General features: G+C 39.3%; 2 protein-coding genes and 1 long non-coding RNA gene across 5 annotated transcripts in view; 1 reads left to right on the plus strand and 2 right to left on the minus strand.

Annotated features, from left to right (window-relative positions):
* Nucleotides 1-6,675, minus strand: part of cnksr3 (cnksr family member 3) — a 49,545-nt gene extending 42,870 nt beyond the window's left edge. The window contains exons 1-2 of one of the 2 annotated variants that reach the window (XM_035423084.1): nt 6,567-6,675; nt 6,358-6,421 (exon numbers count right to left, since the gene is read on the minus strand). In XM_035423084.1, the coding sequence (XP_035278975.1) occupies nt 6,358-6,418 (61 nt within the window). In that variant the 5' untranslated portion in view covers nt 6,419-6,421; nt 6,567-6,675. Of the gene's footprint in view, nt 1-6,357 lie in introns of both variants that reach the window. The other variant, XM_035423085.1, reaches the window with a different exon arrangement.
* A 1,198-nt stretch (nt 6,676-7,873) lies between these two features.
* LOC118229736 lies at nt 7,874-17,863 on the minus strand. 2 transcript variants are annotated; one of them, XR_004765718.1, is made up of 3 exons: nt 17,691-17,863; nt 14,909-16,761; nt 7,874-10,823 (listed from the first exon to the last, which is right to left on the minus strand). It is a non-coding gene; the product is annotated as an uncharacterized LOC118229736 (long non-coding RNA). The 2 variants fall into 2 exon arrangements; XR_004765717.1 differs by lacking the exon at nt 7,874-10,823 and having other exon boundaries at nt 14,710-16,761.
* Nucleotides 17,864-18,062: 199 nt separating this feature from the next.
* The window catches only part of LOC118229735 (serine/threonine-protein kinase D3), a 58,229-nt gene continuing 56,833 nt past the window's right edge, over nt 18,063-19,458 (plus strand). Inside the window, exon 1 of the mRNA XM_035422032.1 lies at nt 18,063-18,336. The gene's annotated coding sequence lies outside the window, so the exon portion shown is untranslated. The remainder of the gene's footprint in view (nt 18,337-19,458) is intronic.

A 19,458-nucleotide genomic window follows, 5' to 3' on the forward strand; every position in this document is an offset into this window, starting at 1 on the left:
ACATTGACACGAGTGTGTGTGAGAGAGTGTGTGAGTGTATTCTTGTCTGTTTCTGAACAACCATAGAACTACTGAAATATATTTGATACACTATGCGCTCAAGCATCCCTCAAAGAAGAGAACACCAGTTTTCTTATGCGTGAAATTTGTGTCAACTGGCATGCTGACTGTGTCCAATCTGGTCCTTCTTCACGCTTTTGGACATTAGGGAGACACGGTGAAGCCTGGGGAGACAGTGTTGTGACCTTTTCACTGGCACAACAGTGCATTTCTGACCTTTGCACCTGGAGTTATTGCCATGGTGCTGAACTTCTGCCCAGCCTATTGTCAACGCTCTGAAAGGGAGGGATTACGGTTTAATAAAAACACAGACGAGTGTCTCCAGTGGTTTGTTCTCACACACATACCCCGTTACAATTTTGACTTAAGAATGGTTGGCATACAAACCTGCTGGCGCAAGCGTGCATTTTTTGATAAGGCACATATTACAGAGGTGAATACATTGCCTGTGTGTGTGAGGGAACAGAAAAGAAAGAACCAGGAGACTGAGTATACATTAAACAATATAAATATGATGTCTGTGAGCCAGGGGATAGACTTACTTGAGATTATGTTTCTTGACACAAACCATTTGGAGATACCGCTTTTAGGATTAGTTGGCAATTGCCTAATAGCTAGCACCACAACCTTCATACCTCACTGCAATGACTATGTTGCCATAGCAGAAAAACAACAAAGACTGACTGACCTATTTGTTTCTAATGCTTAGCAAATGAACCTTGGTGTTCTCAAGTTTGGGTATCTACTGATGCTTACAGTTAAGATTGTTCCATGCTCCAAAAAAATGGCAGCTTATCTGGATCTAGTTCTATCATGCCATCTTCATAGTTCTCTATTGTGACGTAGTTAGCAGTCATCATCTGAAAATCCTGATCACGAGCAGTTGTTCAAGTTCATTATCACATCAAAGCTTCTAAACAACCCGTTTTGCCACCAGCTGTGGTTGCTGCTACCGTTGGTGCCCAGGCCAAGCCTACTTTGAGGAATGGACTATCAACTATATGTGAAGCCATTTGTGATTTGCAATGCACGTGAAAATTTGAGTAAAGGCAAAGTCCTTTTCTCGCATGGTGCAAACATACAATGACCCCCACTCTGACCTTCCTGGCACTGGTGTCACCTTGTGAAAAAAACGGATTCATGCAAATCACAGCTGGCATTCAGCTTACAGCTGAAGACGAGAGAGAAAACAGAACTACAGATAAGCTTACAATGCACTCATGAAAAATACATCTTTGCCCAATGGCAGAAGGGCTTGACTACATGCATGATGGTAAGGTGAACGTAGGATGACTGCATCTAAGCTACACAGCAAACAGCAAGGCGTGCATTCTCTGCAGTGACCCTTCTATGAAGGAAAATCACGCCATTTCCTCTTCAGCAGCAGCGATCTCCATAGCCATTGGTCCTCTGCTTCTCTTTGTGTCAAGAACTGATGAATAGAGGAACACAGCCCCGGTGCGAGATGGGACAGGTCGTACCTACAGATGGAACAGTGCGATACCCCTCTCAGATTTCTCTCACCAGGGACAGCGGTGGCTGTGGGAGTCAGGCGGGCCATTTATATCCATGGTAACCGCAGTGAAAGCCGCCATTCTGCGTCACAGTTTTTTTTTTTTTTTTTTACATGCGTGAACTGATAGCGTCCGAGAGCTAACAGATTGGCTCGATGCATATTACAGTTGTTCGGCTTGCCCCCGGAAATGATCGGGTCGCAGTGACGCAGAGGTTTCTCCTGATGAACGTAGAAACGGCCTGGGTACTGTACCCTGTTTGAGTCCAGGACGCAATGTCTGACAATACTCGCCATGCATCCCTCAACTTGTTCAAGGAAACACACTACAGAGCTTTGTCTGATTGGAACTCAATCAGAGGAGCTGGTCAGGGAAAACAGTAGGAAAGAAAGAACCTAAATATACAAATGAACAGTTTCCTAGCGAGAGGTGAATAATACCACAGAGCGTAAACTAGCTAGCTTGCAAAACTAAATACTGAAATACTTTCTGAAGTTAACAGTGAAAATGTAACACTGTTGTGTATCCTGCTTCTTAGCTGGAAATAACATAGTCAAATCACTCAGCCATGATTCTTGAATAGGCTTATGTTCCCATTCAAGGTACTGTTTTTTCCCCTCACTTCTGACGTGACTGTGAAAACGTTAGCTTTGGAATTCATATTTTTGGTGGATTCACCTCTTTCGACCGACTCTTCTCTTTTGGGTTACTTGAGGATACTTTTTGCTTGTTCCTTTACGGTCAATTTGCCTCTCTGGGTTTGACTACTTTGGGTTGATTCACCTCAAAGCTGTAGCACTGTTTACCCACAATGGATCAATCAAGCATGGAAAAACAATACGATATCTTCTTCCAGAAAATATGAAACCTTTGTCTCAAAAAAAGCAATGTCTGGGCAAGCACCTGTTCTTGGGAGGCCATGTGACGACACACAGGTGTGCAAGTTACAGCAAAGGCCAACAGACATTTTAAAAATGAGGAAGACGTGTCATAAAGCAGGACAAACTTGACAACCACATAGGCGTGAACTCCAGTGCAGTGCAGAGAGACACACGTCACTCACAGGAAGGCAGGGAATATCAGTCTTTCTCATGGTACGTTTTCACACTCCATTTGCTGTCCTCATCGCATTTTTAAAAAAAGCAACCCAGGCCTGGGAATCTTTGATTTACAGCCGCGCGATTGGTCACGCAGACAAACTTGGTCTGGCGAATCACTCAACCACGGTCATCACGCCCATCAGAGCCAAACTCCATGCCAACGTGACATCTCTCTAGACAAAGCCTCTATAGATCCAATGGTTCTGCCATTTATAACTATATAAAACCCAGGGAAAGTATTAGGTTGGACACACAGAACTGTAAAAAGGTACTACTTGCTGTGTTGAGCAATGTCCATTTTCACAATATTCTGTTTAACATCAAGATTTTAGGGTGAATTTTCATTCAGACTGACTGAAACAATGAAGGACATTGGACCCTTTGTACTTTTAAAAGCTTATGCTTTCTTATTAACTGCCTAAAATAAACATTTCATTTCTAAATATAGTTTTTAAAATAACTTCTGAAATTAGTGAATAAATATCTACTATACTTTTCAAATTCAATGTGTCAGTTGTGTCAATCATGTTAAATGAGTATTCAAACCATCTTAGGCCTAATTATTTTTGACAATTCTGAATGACATAACAGATAAACCAGTTATCTTCTTAAAATCTCAAGCTTTCACAGAGATGCAAGTACACATTACACACTATTCTGAAGCACAGCACAGCAAAACAATGTAGTGTAGCTGTGCATGTCTGCATATTTAGAATACCTCAAATGCCTTTTTGAAACAGGAAGCATTTCTCAGCCTAGAAAAATGTTAAGAAGAGAGAGATGAAGAGAGGTAGTTTCTTAGCCAACAAAAAAATATTTAGCCGAGTTTTGACAGATTCTTTAAATAACATCTGTTCAGCTCACCAGAAGGACGATGAGTCATGAACTCAAAACAAGCCTATATTTAGAAAAGGCCTTTCACACCCTTGACCAGCATTAGGAAAAAACAAGCAATTAAATAATGAGGCCATTCATGTAAACTGTAAATGCTAGAAAGTTGCCCTTGGGCTACTTCTGTTGATGAGAAGAAAGCAAGGGCAATGATGCGCTAATTGACACATTACGCTTACGGCAGCTAAACAAGAGGCATATGGCACTAGTATCATGTGACACAAAACTTAGGGGTGGGGGGGTTGGGGGTCTCTCCTTTCAGAACAGTGCCCCAGGACGACCAAGACAATTCCCAATTAAAGAGCTCTATGTTGCTTCTGTACGGACAGGACTCCATTGTGTTGGAGCCAATTGCACATTCATGGGAGCATGGACGCGCCACTCTCCATAATGGGACAAACCGTCACCAGCCCAAGCTACCAGACTATTATCATTCTCAGTTCAACAAAGCAAAGCAATGAATATGTCACACTCACGTAAGTGATCGCAGTGGAAAGTGGCTTGAATGGCATTCCATGCACGTAAGACTGGACACAACCGTTCAACATAAACCAAGCAGGCACATGAAGCCAGCCTAATAGCATCAAGTCTGTGTGTGTATTTGCCTGTGCGTGGTTCACAAACAATATGCTTCTTTACTAAAATTGAGCCAAATGAAGCTTTTTTTCTGTTCCAAATATAACAAGATAAAGTCAAATATAATGAAGCTACTATAGCTACATTACTAAAAAGTAAAAAAAAAAAAAAGTAAATGATACCAAGGACTTATGAAAACAGAAGTATATAAACAAAAATATACATGTGTATATTGGTTTGCGCATTTATATCAGTTTGTGCACTATACAACTCTTGGTCTGACTCTTCTTCAATATTCATATGTCAGTCGGTGACAGTCGATTGGCCCAAGAGAACCTTAATGGGCATGCTCCCAGGGGAGGGAAGACCAATACGCAGGATCTAATCTCGGATCTTCAGTACAGTGAGAGGGTAGTTTTCAATGCAGACACAGGGTGCATCTGCTTGAATATTCAACAATTCCGCACAGACTGATCATTCACACACTTCATTCAGGCAAGGACATGCTCACTGGACAAAGGAATCCATTCACAAAATATGCCAGCATCCATGATCAACACTAGTCTAAATATCCAGTGGAGCATAGAGCATGCTGCAAGCAGTAGATTGGACGTTTGTGAGGGGATCTGATCAGAGGCTTTACAGGATGTAATAGTACTTTAAGAATCTTAAAACTTTCAAGAAAATAAAACTCATCTACAATAATAAAGACATTAACCGACTCAACACTGCACCATTTTGAGAGACTCAGTAGAATATGACCTATGACCTGTGAAACGTGAAAGGAACACGAAAAACAGACAAAATAATATCTTCAGTTATATATAATAATACTACTAACACAAGTCGACACTAATATTCTAATATATTCTTTCTGGCATGCAAACACAAACACAGCAGGATGAAAACACGACAAAGCTAATGAGAGCCAATTAAGAGCTGAAACAAGTGAGAAACTCTTTTTCATCCAAATCTTTTCATGCCACAAACACACTGGTTTTATTTAACATTTTTGAATACATTAAGGACGTCATGCATCAGATTAACTTTTGCCATGAACGACCTCTTGCAATAATTATAAAATCGTAATTTCAGGCTTGACATTCCATGAATAAACAGAACTATGCACAACTGAGCGGATCTCCTTCGCACAATGATGTAAAGAGCATCTGTGGAATTTCTTTTGTGATGTATGTCAAGGAACTAGGCTAACAGGGCCTCTGAAATCCATTGCCAGGACCTTTAAGAAGCACTTTCATTCAAGCCAAAGCAGAGAGATTTGTATCTTGAAGTACCATGAAGAGCAATCCTTTTAAATAATAATGTGACAGGAGAACATTTCTGTAACCATTTGATCTTAGATTTAAGAATTCCCGGTCTATTATCCTGCATGAGACAAGCTTTGTGACTATACACACACACACACGTGTGTGTGTTTGTGTTATATTGTCTATGCAGTTTTAAATATACTGGTGGTATCGCCGATATGCCAGTCGTTTTTAAATTTGTGGTCATTGGGAAGCCAGACCACAAAATGATCTTGGAAAACAGCAACTATCGAACAGCAACAGAACATATTTGAAGTCAACTCTACAGTCTTGGTCGCACGTGCATTCAAAGTAAACAAACTCCTCTTCCCAATTTGAACACATTTTCCAATCCACAAGGTTTTTTTCGTCCACTGCGTACCACAAATATGTCTGTTAAAAGTATCTACCATTAACAGCTCAGCCTCTGTTCACAGCATATTTCTGATGGTTCCCGTGTTAAAAAGGGCGCTATTATTGTTTGCAATTACTGATTAACGTAATTACTTCCACTGGCTTGTTGATGGGACGTAAAACACGCTGGAGACAAAGCCTCAAATGCGGACACTAACTGAAGAATGATATCAAGATATCAAAAACTGACGAAGTTAAACACAAACAACTTGTTAATTTAAGCCACGTGGTTAAAATATTAATAGCCATGAACTGTTTTTTACTTGACAGTAATGGCAACAACCTATAGTTTTATATAGGCTAGTGGTCAAATACAACGCAGTTTCCATTCAACTGAAATGCAAACAATATCACTAGACAACAGGCACAGCCAGCAATATTAGTTAAATATGACATTAACGAAAAGCAAGGTAGCATTCATATATTACATTTAACACGCCCCAAGTTAACACTACACGTTTTTCATAAAAAATAATTAAGGTCTTCAATTCCCACCTTTCATCCAATCGACAACTTGAGTCGGAGACCACTTCGTAATGGGTTCCATGACTTGCATGTTCTGTTAAGTAGATTAAAACACCGTAGCTATCACTCTGGCCTATTTATGATACAATTGTCAATTTGCAAGTTTTACGAATAATCCCATATCGTCACACAAAACTCTCTTTAAAAGCGTCCCGTACGCGACATATCGTCCAACTCACAGACTGAATCCATGTGAACAAGCAGCTGGGTTCCTGTGCTCAGTAGAAGGTTGGGGGCGGGGCGGGATCAGGTTACAGTTTCAGTGCAACTACAACGTTCACCTGAAACTGCTAAAGGGGAAATGTTTATGTTGTCACTGGGGAAACAATGAACAGCAGCAATATGACTTGTTCAAAATGCGATGTCATAAGTGTGTCATTGGCAGTTAGTGCAGGAGTTGATGCAAAACACCACACGTTGCTCTGTAATGTTCTGAAAACATCGCAACGACTTGGGCAATAGGTCCCTGCCTACTTTGTTTTCAGTTTAATTCATATTTATTTATTTATTTATTTATTTTACATTAGCGGTATTTGTAAACTGAATTACCTAACTTAAATATAGGCTAACATGAAATTCAGTCTAAGGTGGCATAAAACCAGTGGCAGGCGATTAATATGTATAATACTTGAAACATAAAATAGTAAGTATATTATATATTTCGGGGTGGTTCAGAAATGATTAGAATTGGCGTAATAAAAGAAAAACTCCTTCATAAAACTTTGTTCATGTTCGCGCAAAAGTTGTCGCTCTATCGTTTATGTGCTACTCGCTAGTGGGCTCTATTGGCAAGATTGTGTATTGACACGAATCGGAACAATCCGTTTCGCTCCAACTCTTCAGGAGCACACATCAGTAATTAAATACCTTTGAACCAATTGACAATTAATTATTTTGTTGAATTTTACCATGTATGGGTCTTGTTCTTATTTAACGAAAACGTGATGCATCGCAGGATACCAGGATGATCAGGCCATACTTGTTGTTGAAACACGATGAAATAGCTTGTTTGCAAGAACTTTGCAGCCTAAATAAAGTACATTTGCTCCATGTCAGTTTTCTCATTGCCAATGCCACAGTGTGTCTGTGTGTGTGTGTGTGTGTGTGTGTTTGCTTATTTGTTCATGTTTATAGTTACATCGAATAACATTCAATACTAAGTCCTTAAACATAAAATAATGTAGGATTAGAGCCCTGTAATATATGTTGCTTGTTATACAAATATTTATTACATTCTTATTTGTAAAAAAGAAAACTCCATGAGAATTGTGAACAGTTTTTATTTTTTAATTTTTGTGGCAAACTGATGAATATCAATAGAAGTTTCAGGTTAAAGGCAAACAATTTAGTTCCCTGTTGTGACATCTACTTCTTGCTGTTTAATTAGATGTTTACTGCCAGAGTTATACAGCAGCTTTGATGATCTTTTCAATCATGTCAGAAAAAACCATTTGTGTGTGCTTAATATTAAGGAGAGAAACAGTACTTCACTTGGATGAAAACAAGCTCTTTTTGTTGATTCAGTACAACATAGTTGAGGCCGAAGACACTCTATTTTTCCACGAGAAACAGACACGGTATTCATTGCATGTAAATTTGTCCATTCACAATGTCCATTGTGGAAAATGTTATACATAACATGACAACACAACCATTGGTGAAGGAATAGACTGTTGAATTACATGTTCTGTCCTAAATGATAATAGGATGAGGAGTATTTTTCTTCTGTTACTACACAATGGTGAAAACACAGATATGGTCCATTGTGTTCATTCTGTACCACTCTGATAAAGCATCATGAGTCACATTACATAATGACAATTGAATGGATTTTAAATTGAAGCAATTTTAATGAAACTTATCATACTGTATATATGTTTTATGCATCATTCATTTGTTTGGTGCGCTATATGATTTCCATAAAATGTGGCAACTCTGGAAAACCATTCAATGACCGCTTGATGTTGATGGAAGTTAATTTCATGCTCTGAGGGCTAGATATCCTGAAGAGCCAGTCCTCCATTCATAATAAGTGAAAGGTTACTTGTAAGAAGAATACTATTGTTGCAGTGACTTTTACTTCTACTAGTAGTACTAAGGCACAACTAATACTTCTGTTATTAATTCTATGAATACTACCATAACCATCACCACTACTCGCACTATCATTGCTGTTTGTTCTCTTGTATTGCCACCGCCACACCACCACCGCCAACAGCTATAACTACCGAGTAAGCAGCCTGTTTACGTAATGTCTCTTGCGTAATCAATTGACAAATTCATTACAGGTTCTCAGTGAATTCTCAGCCCTCACTGTTATAACCAAAGTGCCATCATCGGCCTCACCAAGGCCCACAGGAGCAATTAGTCTGCCTGCCTAATTAGATCCTTTATGTTCAGATGGGCATGAGCTGTTTCTATTCATGTGCTGGGTGTTGCCGGTCTTTTCAAAAATTCCCAGAGGAAGAGGGAGGCTGCAGCAACAACGCTACTCTTTACTGAGAGTGGTGTGGTTGGGGTTGGAGTGCAGCAGTTCACCAGTAAAAAAAAAAAAAATGTAAAAAAACTTTCCTTTTGCATATCATAAATGATAGATTATACTATTATTTGAAAATATAGGCCGTTATTTATAATAGCCAGGGGCGGTTGGTGAGCTGAAAATTGGTGGGGCTGAAAATTTCCCCTTAAACTGATTATTGATCTCGACCTGTTTTCAATCATTTTCCTTGACTATCAATGCAGCGTTTAAATTCATAAAACACTCAGTACCATTGGCTATAGCCAGCTCTCCTCAATTAGGCCATTTAGCGAGTTGTAAAATTATTTTTATTTGCATTGCAAAATTTTTTATCTCAGCAACCGCTCCTGGCTATTATAAATATTACAGCTACAACAGAATAAAGGAAGTTAATCCAGTTTTGTTACTTTAAAAGTTGCCTACAGTTGTCAAGAATGGGAGTCTCCATTTCTAATTCTTTATATTGCCAGACTGAATAACATGGAAATGTTAGCCTGACAGACTGAAAACCCCACTTGCATTTTTAAAATGGCATGCATGACAAAATCCACTGTAACTAAGGATGGGATATATTTTTGATAGAAGTGTTTTATTATTTTTGTTATTTTATTAAAAATAAAAATAAAAATGGGGTTTTGCTTTTTATTGCAAACTAAAAGAAATACACCAGACTATATCACCCACTTGATGTTTATTCATCCATTACACACAATCTATCTTGAGCAATAGCTGCCGAATGACTGTTACTTGGACAGTTTCATGAAAACCTTTGTTTCACATTGGAGTTTGAGGCACTTGTTTGCAGAAGTCAAGGATTATTGTTTCAGAAGCTTTAAAAAAGATACAAAACATTCTGACAACATGAGATGGAAACACCCATAAGCACCCATCCTGATATCAATTTCCATGAAAATAAAGCATTTTTAAAACATGTTCCTCTAAATAAGGAAACCTTCCTTTGTCATCGACCTCTTGCCATAACGACGCACATGGTTTTGGTTTGTCTCTGCGGAACTCGTATCTCCCAAGGGTACCCTCAACTGCTCTCGGAGGCAGTGAGTAACAATTTTGATGCGTTTGGTATGAGCTGGGTATATAATCCACAGCTCGTAGGGTTAGGGCAGAAACTAACCACAAGGTCACCAAACAAATGACTCCAATTCCGCCCCATTTTTCAGCTTTCTTTGGCACAGACATGGATTACGATCCAGAATGAGTTTCCTTGTGTTCTATGCTACTTCTCCAGGGCAATATTTGTTCTTAATTATGGTTAGGAATAGTTAGGATAATGAGTCCATTCACTAGGTAAGAGGGGGGTTCTTAAAATGACCCCACAGACTTCCGTTAGAAAACAGCTTCCCTTAATGTGGAAACAAAGACCTGAATGGAATGCCCTGCTAATCTAAAAATATTACCCACACAAGAACAACAAATGCAACCTTATGCAACTTTTGGGGAAGTACAGATATTTGTGGGGCAGCACTACTTTGCAGGAAGAAGTGGGATGGAGGCTTACTTCCCAAAGCAGCCCAGCTTGTTTGTGCAGCCTCTTTAACCCACACTAAAAATGGAACATTCCAACATAAACAAAAACAACATGGCCGCCCTTTCCTCTGGCTTAAAGTTAACGTAAAAAGTTAGGGACTGTGGTGAGATGTATAAACAGATGGTCTGTCAACTTCAGCAGTCCACTGTGCAGTTCGTCTCCAAATAAACAGGCCAGAGCCAAAAAGCAGAAAATAGGTTTTTATGGAGTTTAAAAAATCCAGTCTTTAAGAACAAGTTGTTCTCTAGTGTGTGCAATAAGAAGTTTTCGGGGTTCAGTCTGTAGATCCACCAGGTGTGAAAAAGAGATCTGGAATATTGTTTTTGGCCTTTAATTTTGTACTTTGGTAGCAGTATCAAGGTCTCTGGTTACCTTTGTGAGACAAGGAAAGAAAATGCAAAGCAGGAAAACAACATAAAACATTTTCACGTGTACCATTCAGAAAAATCATTTAGAGAGCTAATGAAAGACATATGAGTTTACTCCATTATAAACCATGGGTATGAGAGAATACAGGAGGAAAACAGCAACAGACATGGTTACGGTAACAGAGACAATCAAATATGTCAACATTTATTTAACTATCACATTGCTCCAGCCTAAATTTATATCCATTAGATTTTTTAGCTATATTTTATAAAGGATATTATATTTCGACCAACCAACCAACATAGAAACATGTCAAAGAAATAAATGAACAAATCAAAACAAGGAAATTGGTTCTGTGTGACTCAGACTAACAGTCTGAAAATATTGATGTTGATTAAAAAAATTATTGACGCAAACATACTTTCTTAGTTATACTTTCTGATGAGCTGTGCTGATCTATGCTCTTAACAAACTAAGCAACCCCAGGAAAGTAGTTATTTTAGCTTACATGAGTTCACTTCTGAAACTAAACTGCTAAGAATGTACAGATATAAAAAAATTTTGGAACAGGTTTGTACTTGTACACCCATTAATGCATCATCGCTGTCTGTTTTAATTTGTTCAACATTCATTATGGATGTTTTCATATTTTTGCCTTGAGAGAGCAAGTACACACACGCACACACATACGGGCACATACATGTGTGCACGCACACACACACACACACACACACACACATAAACACCGGCGTTTTGACTAAGGAATCCCAGTAGTATGCATTATATCTGAATATAAACAGTTCAAACATGTTCTGTGATATTCTATATTAATTCTTGAAACATAAAACCTCTTTAACAATTATATAGAGTACAGCTATTTTCTTTCCAGGAATGAACTTCTGTAGAATGGTTTGTATTTCAGCCGTTTGATTTGGGGGTCCCCGGAGCCTCCTAAACTTACGTTTGACATGTCCTGCATGCCCTCAAAGTTGCACCCCTAGACAGCAAAGCACAGAAAATTGATGGTACCATTGGCGAACCTAAATAGCACTAGTACCAGCGCACATATGGAGTTGATACACTGTTTCCACGCAAACATATGTTAACAGAAACATACTGAGTAAAGATGGAAGAGATGATGACAGGGGGAAGAAACGAGTTAAGAAAAACCGATGTGTGAATTTGATACCCATGCGCAGAACACACACGCACGCATGCACACACACACACACACACACACGTACACACACGCGTCATATGGGCGGGGGAGGTACTGCCCAGGTTATTGTATATAATCATTGCATGCAACAAGCTGTGTGCATTGAGCTGAAGATATATTTGCTCTATTTTGAGTAAATATTGGTCTGGATTTTGGCCTAGCTTTTGAGCTTTGGCAAATATTGACCCTGAACATACAAGCTTTTATTAAAGGTGTCCATGAACTGTGCCACCGAAATTCAGGCTAGGGTCACTTACACACTAACCCAGTTAAGATAGGGGAATCCAGTTAGCCTCTTACTGGTCATTAAATTTGGGTTGAACGCAACAGTTTGGAAACATATGAGAAGACCGCCCTCTTCTGACAACAACAGGAAACTGCATGACACGGCATGTTTTGGAAAGAGATCAAACTGCTCCCTTATAGGTTCAGGACAAATATGTACAGGTTCAGGATACTTTTCCAGCCAGTTTTTCCACTGCTTCAGATTTTTCAAAAACATAACATACACAGACATGATGCTATAGATAGTTTTGTTCCATTACTGGAAAAACTGTTCAGACAAATGTAATGTCCTGACCCAATAAGGCATCAATGCACCATAACTGATTAATTGAATGTAATACCTCTCATATACAAATCACAGTATGGGATCATTTAGCTCATCTACACTAAATCTCAGGAAAAAGGTATTTGAATAAATTGTAGCTCATTATTTTTGCATTAATTGCCTGTCACAATTAATTCTCCATAAAAGTGAACTCACTCTTTTGGTCAGGCTCTTGTAAACCGCTGTAGAGAATTTAAATAGTCATTTAAAGGGAGAGAAGTGGAAAGCACATTAACTGAATTTGTTTTCCCGTAAAACCTTTTTTCATATGCACTTCAGAAGAATGGGTGGGGACAAATACTGCACTGATATCTAGCAGATCACCAATTGTGCCTAATGAGACATTAAAATAAAACCCATCTACATTAAGACCAATTTTGGTCATTTTGTCCTAGGCAGGAGGGAGTGCACTAGACTAAATAAGTCAGATGGAAACTTTCTGGAAACAGTGCTGCACTGTGTCCCCAGACTGTACTCTTGTAGCACAAACAAGCCTGTCTCAGAACTACCACGAATTCACAAAGCACACTCATCATCTGTGAAAGTGCGTATATAGAAACGGTGAGCTCCATAATGTCTGGGACAATTTCTACACGGTGAAACCAAACTGCAAATCATAGCCTTAAATACAAGCTGAAAATTGTGGAGTACAGAGCCAAATCAAGAAAAAATAAACATATATTTGTGTGTGTGTGTAGACATACATGTCACTTAATTTGAAGCCTAACATTGAAAAGTATGCCATATTGTATACTTAATAATAAAATAATTATAAAATAGATCGCAATTATGCAGCACCGTTTATCACGATCATGATGTCACTTTACAGTGAAGGAGAGAAACTCACTTCAACTACCCCCGATGTGTAGTGCTTCCCTGGGTGATAGACAGCTACCATTCCAACATACAAGCAAATTAAATGAGCTGTGTGCTTCAGTAATGCATTGCTACGGCTACCCTTCTCATATCCGTCTCTAGAATATCAGTAAGAGCAGATATTATGATCCTAGCAGATAAAATCTTTTTTTTTTTGGATATACAAAGTATCATGTGCAAGGCTGCTATTCCCACCGGGTACTTAAAAGCATAGGGAGCATTTTTTACGTGCCCCGTGTGTTTGTGAAACTGGTTGCCATGGTATTTGTGTGGGTGAGGTCAGGGCTCTGCGGCGAATGCTTTAGTCCAGTGCTCAGCAGCAGGTGCTATCTGTTTGCTGTCCCCTCAGCCCACCCCCCACATTTTCTACACAGCACCACAGTAGAATAACCTCTCATACACACTTCTACTGTGTCAGACTACCACACTATGACTGATGCAATGTGTTAACCTAGAAGTGTACTTTTGGCCAGCATGCTTTTGCTGGCTGGTTTTAAAGTGCATGTCTTGCGAGAGCGCATGTTTAACTGCGCGTTGTGGGTTTTCTCGCAACCTCTGAGACCGAGAGTCGTCTTTCTGACCTATCTTATCGATCGCAACTCTTCCCATTGCGACATGAATAATGGACACTGGCCACTGGCCGATGGCCTTCTAAAATACCCCACCCAAGACTGCAGATTCCAGTTTTATCTGCTTTGATTGCTTGATCCACACTGTGAGCAGCTGCTGACATTTAACGGATAAACCCTGTTATCCCTCTCTCAGCGCCATCTGAGAAAGATGCTGACCTTGCTAGCATCTAAACATCGTCAGTGTTTTCATTCGTTGGTGGCAGTGGAGAATAACGTTATGCTTTACCTTTTTAGTTCCATGCACAAATTGCCAATGGGGGTGCGGCAGTGTAGTATATTGGGTAAGGAACTGGGCTTAGTTGTAACCTAAAGGTCATAGGTTCAATTCCCAGGTTGGACACTGGCGTCTTACCCTTGAGCAAGGTACTTAACCTGATTTGCTTCAGAATATATGCGGCTGTATAAATGGATGCAATGTAAATGCTATGTAAAAGTTGGGTAAGTCGCTCTGGATAAGAGCGCCTGCTAAATGCCTGTAATCCAACGTCAATCCAGTCGCCTTATGAAAATCAGGGCCTGTTGTGACTGGTAAGATATTTCATAATCTGTAGCTTCTTCTTTTCAGATCAGATCTACTTCAAATTTCACACATTCATCACTTTCAGCCCCCACATGACTTGTGTTGTTATAATGTCACAGGCCGGAGATACCCTGGCATCGCACACACGCGCATTTCCCATCACTGTACGAGGAGAACAGGAACTCTTTGTTACTTTTTAAAACAAGTTTCACTTCAGTACGGCGAACTTACAGGACGACAAGGCTTTGGCTGAAACTTTCCAAGGTTGTCGCAGAGAGGCGCAATAAAACCTGAAATGACACTCATTTTGATTTATAGCCCATCAGTGACCTGAAAGCTCCTGTAATCTGCCAAAATCTTATTGGCTGAAAAATAGACGCAACATCACAAAAAAGGACACTGCAGCTCTGTGTCATTAAAATAGGCATGTTACAACGGAGGTTGTCTAAATGACGAAATGAGCGGAGCAATTTTTGTTTTAGGCTTTACATATGAATGGCTTATGTACTTTGAAGGGATGTGAGCTTGTGCACACATTGTCAGGACGTTTGTTGTTATGGTCCGATGTATCACCTTACTTGAGCAGAGCAATACACAGGGCATATATAACAGAACTCATTTCAAAAAGCTTCAGCACCATTCTGTCAAACTGATGGGGTACGGTAGGGGCCCGTTTTTGTTTGCTAAGGTACAATTACCACTAATTTTTCATCACCTGGCCTTATTTGTACCTTAGAACACTAATCTAAAAGGGTAAAGGGTACAATGGGTATTTCCTTGAGGGTACTGTCCCAGTTACAAGCCACCGAACCCCCATAGGTGCAATTCTTGCATTTTTTCTGACAGTGTAAATGTCTGACCTGGCTGTGGAAATCTTGACCATATAGAGGGATGCTGCAGAACTGACAGCAAACAACAGGCTATTTTCCAATATAAATAGTTCTGTCTGAGCACTTATTTTCAGGTAATTTCATTTCATTTGTGTTTTGACACCTCCGTCCCTTCTTCTTCCCTTTAATTATTCTACGTCAATTTATTAATGTCCATTTACTTTCGTGTTCTTGTTTTGAGGACCTTTTCATTTCCACCAAATTACAAGATTTACATATTACTACAATCCATCCGGTCCAAACCAGGACATCTCTGGGAGGCACCATACATACCATGGCAATTGTCAATATTTACAGGCCTGGTCTCTTAATAGTGTGATTATGTGTGTGGCTGGTAATAAAAGGATTGGGTCTGTACAACCCATTTCATTTGGGAAAATGTTTTGCAAAACAATATATTCAAAAGACAACAGATATTTAAACCTAAGCTTTTTTTCTTTCTTTAAAACTAGCCTATTCTGCCTATATTTCGTTCCAATTTCCATGCATTTGGTCTGACTGGCAGACGGCCTAATTATGCATACAATTATATCAGTGTTGTGTGCACTGACCTCTGAAGGGTCTAGCAAACGAAACAAGAAACACGTTTGGCGGTTAAAAACATGAATGATGGCGCCATCAGTTTGAATACAGTTTTTCTATGGAAAATAACGAAAGCAAAGACCACTAAAAGAAATTACTCCACAAATTATAATTTACGTTTCCCTGAGTAGGCCTATAAAATATATAGTAAAAATGACTAATTTTACTTATCAAAACTAAATTTTACTTATCAAAACTAGACGTACAAATACTGTGTTTTGCTAGCCATGTTCTACAGTTCATAAAAATAGAAAATATTGACATTTGAAGTCTCTGTTTTATGCATGACCCAATAAAAAAGTACCGGGGAAGGGGAAAATGTAGCGGTGTGCAAAACTATCCCGATCAGAAAAACTGAAGCACAGAAATAGTGCGAAGTGAGTATTGCCCATCCACCAGCTACTGCACCACGCAAGCATTTGAGGCATGTTCTCTCGAGTTTAGCTGAGCTTCGCATATTGCAAGCATCCAACCCTGTTGTTCCGCTTCACTGCTAGCCCGCAGGAAGAAGGTCCGTCTGCTGTCTTTCGGGGTAATTGTCCAGCCGAAAGCACCGTCTCCCTCCGACACCTCTACCTCCGCACCTATGAGGTTAATAGTCTTCCGGGGACCCTAGTCAATATAAAATTTGTGTCAGATATTAAAGTGATAAAGTGCCTGAAAACATTTACATCATCTATAGTTCCATTTGTTAGCTACGCCACAATTGCAACACTACTACGACTATTTATTTTCTGGATGGTTACGTAAACAGATGTAGCCGAAATGTAGCCTCCTGGCGCAAACCAGATAGCTAGCTACAGCTATCAAGTTAATAAAATTAACCAACATGTATAAACATCTCAGCATAACAAAAAATAACAATCAGTAAGTGGGCCAATGTTATATTTGAACCATTCTATAAAAGTCTATCATAGACTGTCTATGTCACTAAAGGCTCTAGGTAAGTTAACGTTAGTCAGCTAGTCCAGCTCATCGATACATTCATGTGTAGTCTACTCTAGATGTTTGTTTAGGCTTTACATTAACTGAACTGCGATCATCAGCAATCTAAAGCGTAGCTGGCGATCCATCGTATATCCTCACTTTTACAATTCACAATTATTATAAGTTAGCTTAATTTTAAGTTAATTTATAATGTTGCGCTAATTTCCGTCCCACCTTTTTTGTGTCAGATAAGAACTGCAGGTTGCCATAGCGACGTAACAGCAATGTAATGGGGGGGGGGGGGGGGGGGGGGGGGGGGGGGTCGCACGAGGTAATTATTCAACAGTTACATAACCCGAAAATTAGCATTTTACACATTTTTTAATCGAAGTGCTGAGGATAAAATGTTCAGAGTTGCGGTGCTTGTCTACAAAACAAGGAAGGGAACTATAAGCTTGCTTTGTTGCCATGGAAACGTAATCATGTAACCTACAGTAGCTGCTGCAGTTGGCTACTCCGATTTTCAAGCACCTCACAGGACAGTGTATTTATTACTAGGCCTATTCTGTATGACAAACAAGGTGCTGTAATGTAACGATAATCCTGTATCTTACCTCTTCATTTTCACCATACAAGAGTTTTGTTTCTGTCACCTCAAACCACGCAGGCTTCCAAAGATACGTGAAATGTGTACGCTTTGATAACCATCCCTTTTTGTTCTCTTTTGTTTCTGTTGTATTTTCAACCAGACCGTTAGAGGTCGCAGATACCACAGCCATCATTACAGTTTGTAATGCCAGAAAAAAAAGATGGTAATAGGCATGCGCACCAACTATGCGAACGCTGCGGCGTCCAACAATACTATGGGGACTGTAGTTTATTTGTTCAAGACTGCCTTTACTTTAGCATGTGGAAAGAACATTACTAAACTACATAGCCCACAATCCATTTGTGCTATTCTTGTGTTATTGTAGGAGGGGGATCATTACAGCTGGAGGGATAATAAGATGCGCATGAACTAGCTGCGAACTGGCAGCGAGAAGAGGAAAGTTTTCCAAGAGGGGGGAAGGAGGAAATGAAACTTGGTGCTCGCCAAAGCTTACTCACTCTGGTGAATTTTATGCAGTGAAAAAATCATAGCACTACTCTGTTTCACAACAACGCTGTGAATCGACTCCTCGTGTTTTCTGTAAGGTTTTTCTGGAATTAGAACTTTGTGGAGCCCTCCACCAGGGAGACAAAACCGCCCTTTGGATGAAGGTAAATACTTTTCAAAGTGATGTTTTTATGTGTTAATAAAATAGAATTAAGTGAACGCTACATACATTACTGCGCATAATAAATGTTTGCAATGTCAGGAAGAAGAAAGAAGTTACCAAGATATAGTTATTGTTTAAACATATTTGGGTAGTATGCGGGAATTAAACGAGTTTCACGAAGTCCGCTATCCACTTAGAAGTGGGAGGGTCCAGATGTGAAAGTTGTGGCTCCAGATGTGTAACATTTGAAAAGTGCATAGCCACGCTGTGCCATTATCTTTGCATTGACTGTTTGCAGTAATGAATCTGCAATTATAGCGGTTCTATCCTTTATTGTTGTGTGTTTGCAATTACAACTTTTGTAATCGTAGACAATATTGATGTTATTTTTATTACAGGGTATCGTAACTCTTAGTCTGTTAGAACTGGTCAGTAGTCTCATTTCATTATAAATATTGATTAATTCCCTATTAGATACTATGGAGTTGTCATGTAGCCTATTTTATAAACCATGAAATCGCTTGTTCAAGAGCTACGGTTTTGGCTCCACTTAAGAAGAACGGGGCAAGAAAGGTGTAGCTAATGCCTAGAATTAATAGGCTAATTCGACTAGCCTATTCTGTTCTTCAAATTCTTTCATGCATTTTGAAATGAAAGAAATGTGGGCAATGACAAAAACGCTTCTCTGCCGAAGTAGTATTGCCCGATTTAGTAAAGACAGCTTTAAATGTAGCCTATTTGATTAAAGCAGACATTCCGCGTTATTATAGTAAGCTGCAATAATCCGCCATCTGAAAATATTTGAAAATAGGGTAAATGTGTCTGTCCTCTGATCTCACATTTTGCGCTCTTTATTTATGCAATCCCGATCTATGATATTTTGCCTGTTTATGACGGACTGTATTCAACTAATTACCGTAATCAATAAAATAGGCTATAGTTATATATCGTGCAAAATAGTGTGTTGCTGTTGGCTATTATTTGAAGTGTAGACTATGCATTGTTAAATAGGTTGGATTGGAAGGCTATGATCAACATAAGCAATGTGGTGAACGGGTGCGAAACATTCATGAGCCACTGTGCAACCTGTTACGTAGGTCAACACATTCATCGTAACGAGCTG

Source organism: Anguilla anguilla, chromosome 6 (genome assembly GCF_013347855.1).
Source record: "Anguilla anguilla isolate fAngAng1 chromosome 6, fAngAng1.pri, whole genome shotgun sequence".
Lineage (NCBI taxonomy): Eukaryota > Metazoa > Chordata > Actinopteri > Anguilliformes > Anguillidae > Anguilla > Anguilla anguilla.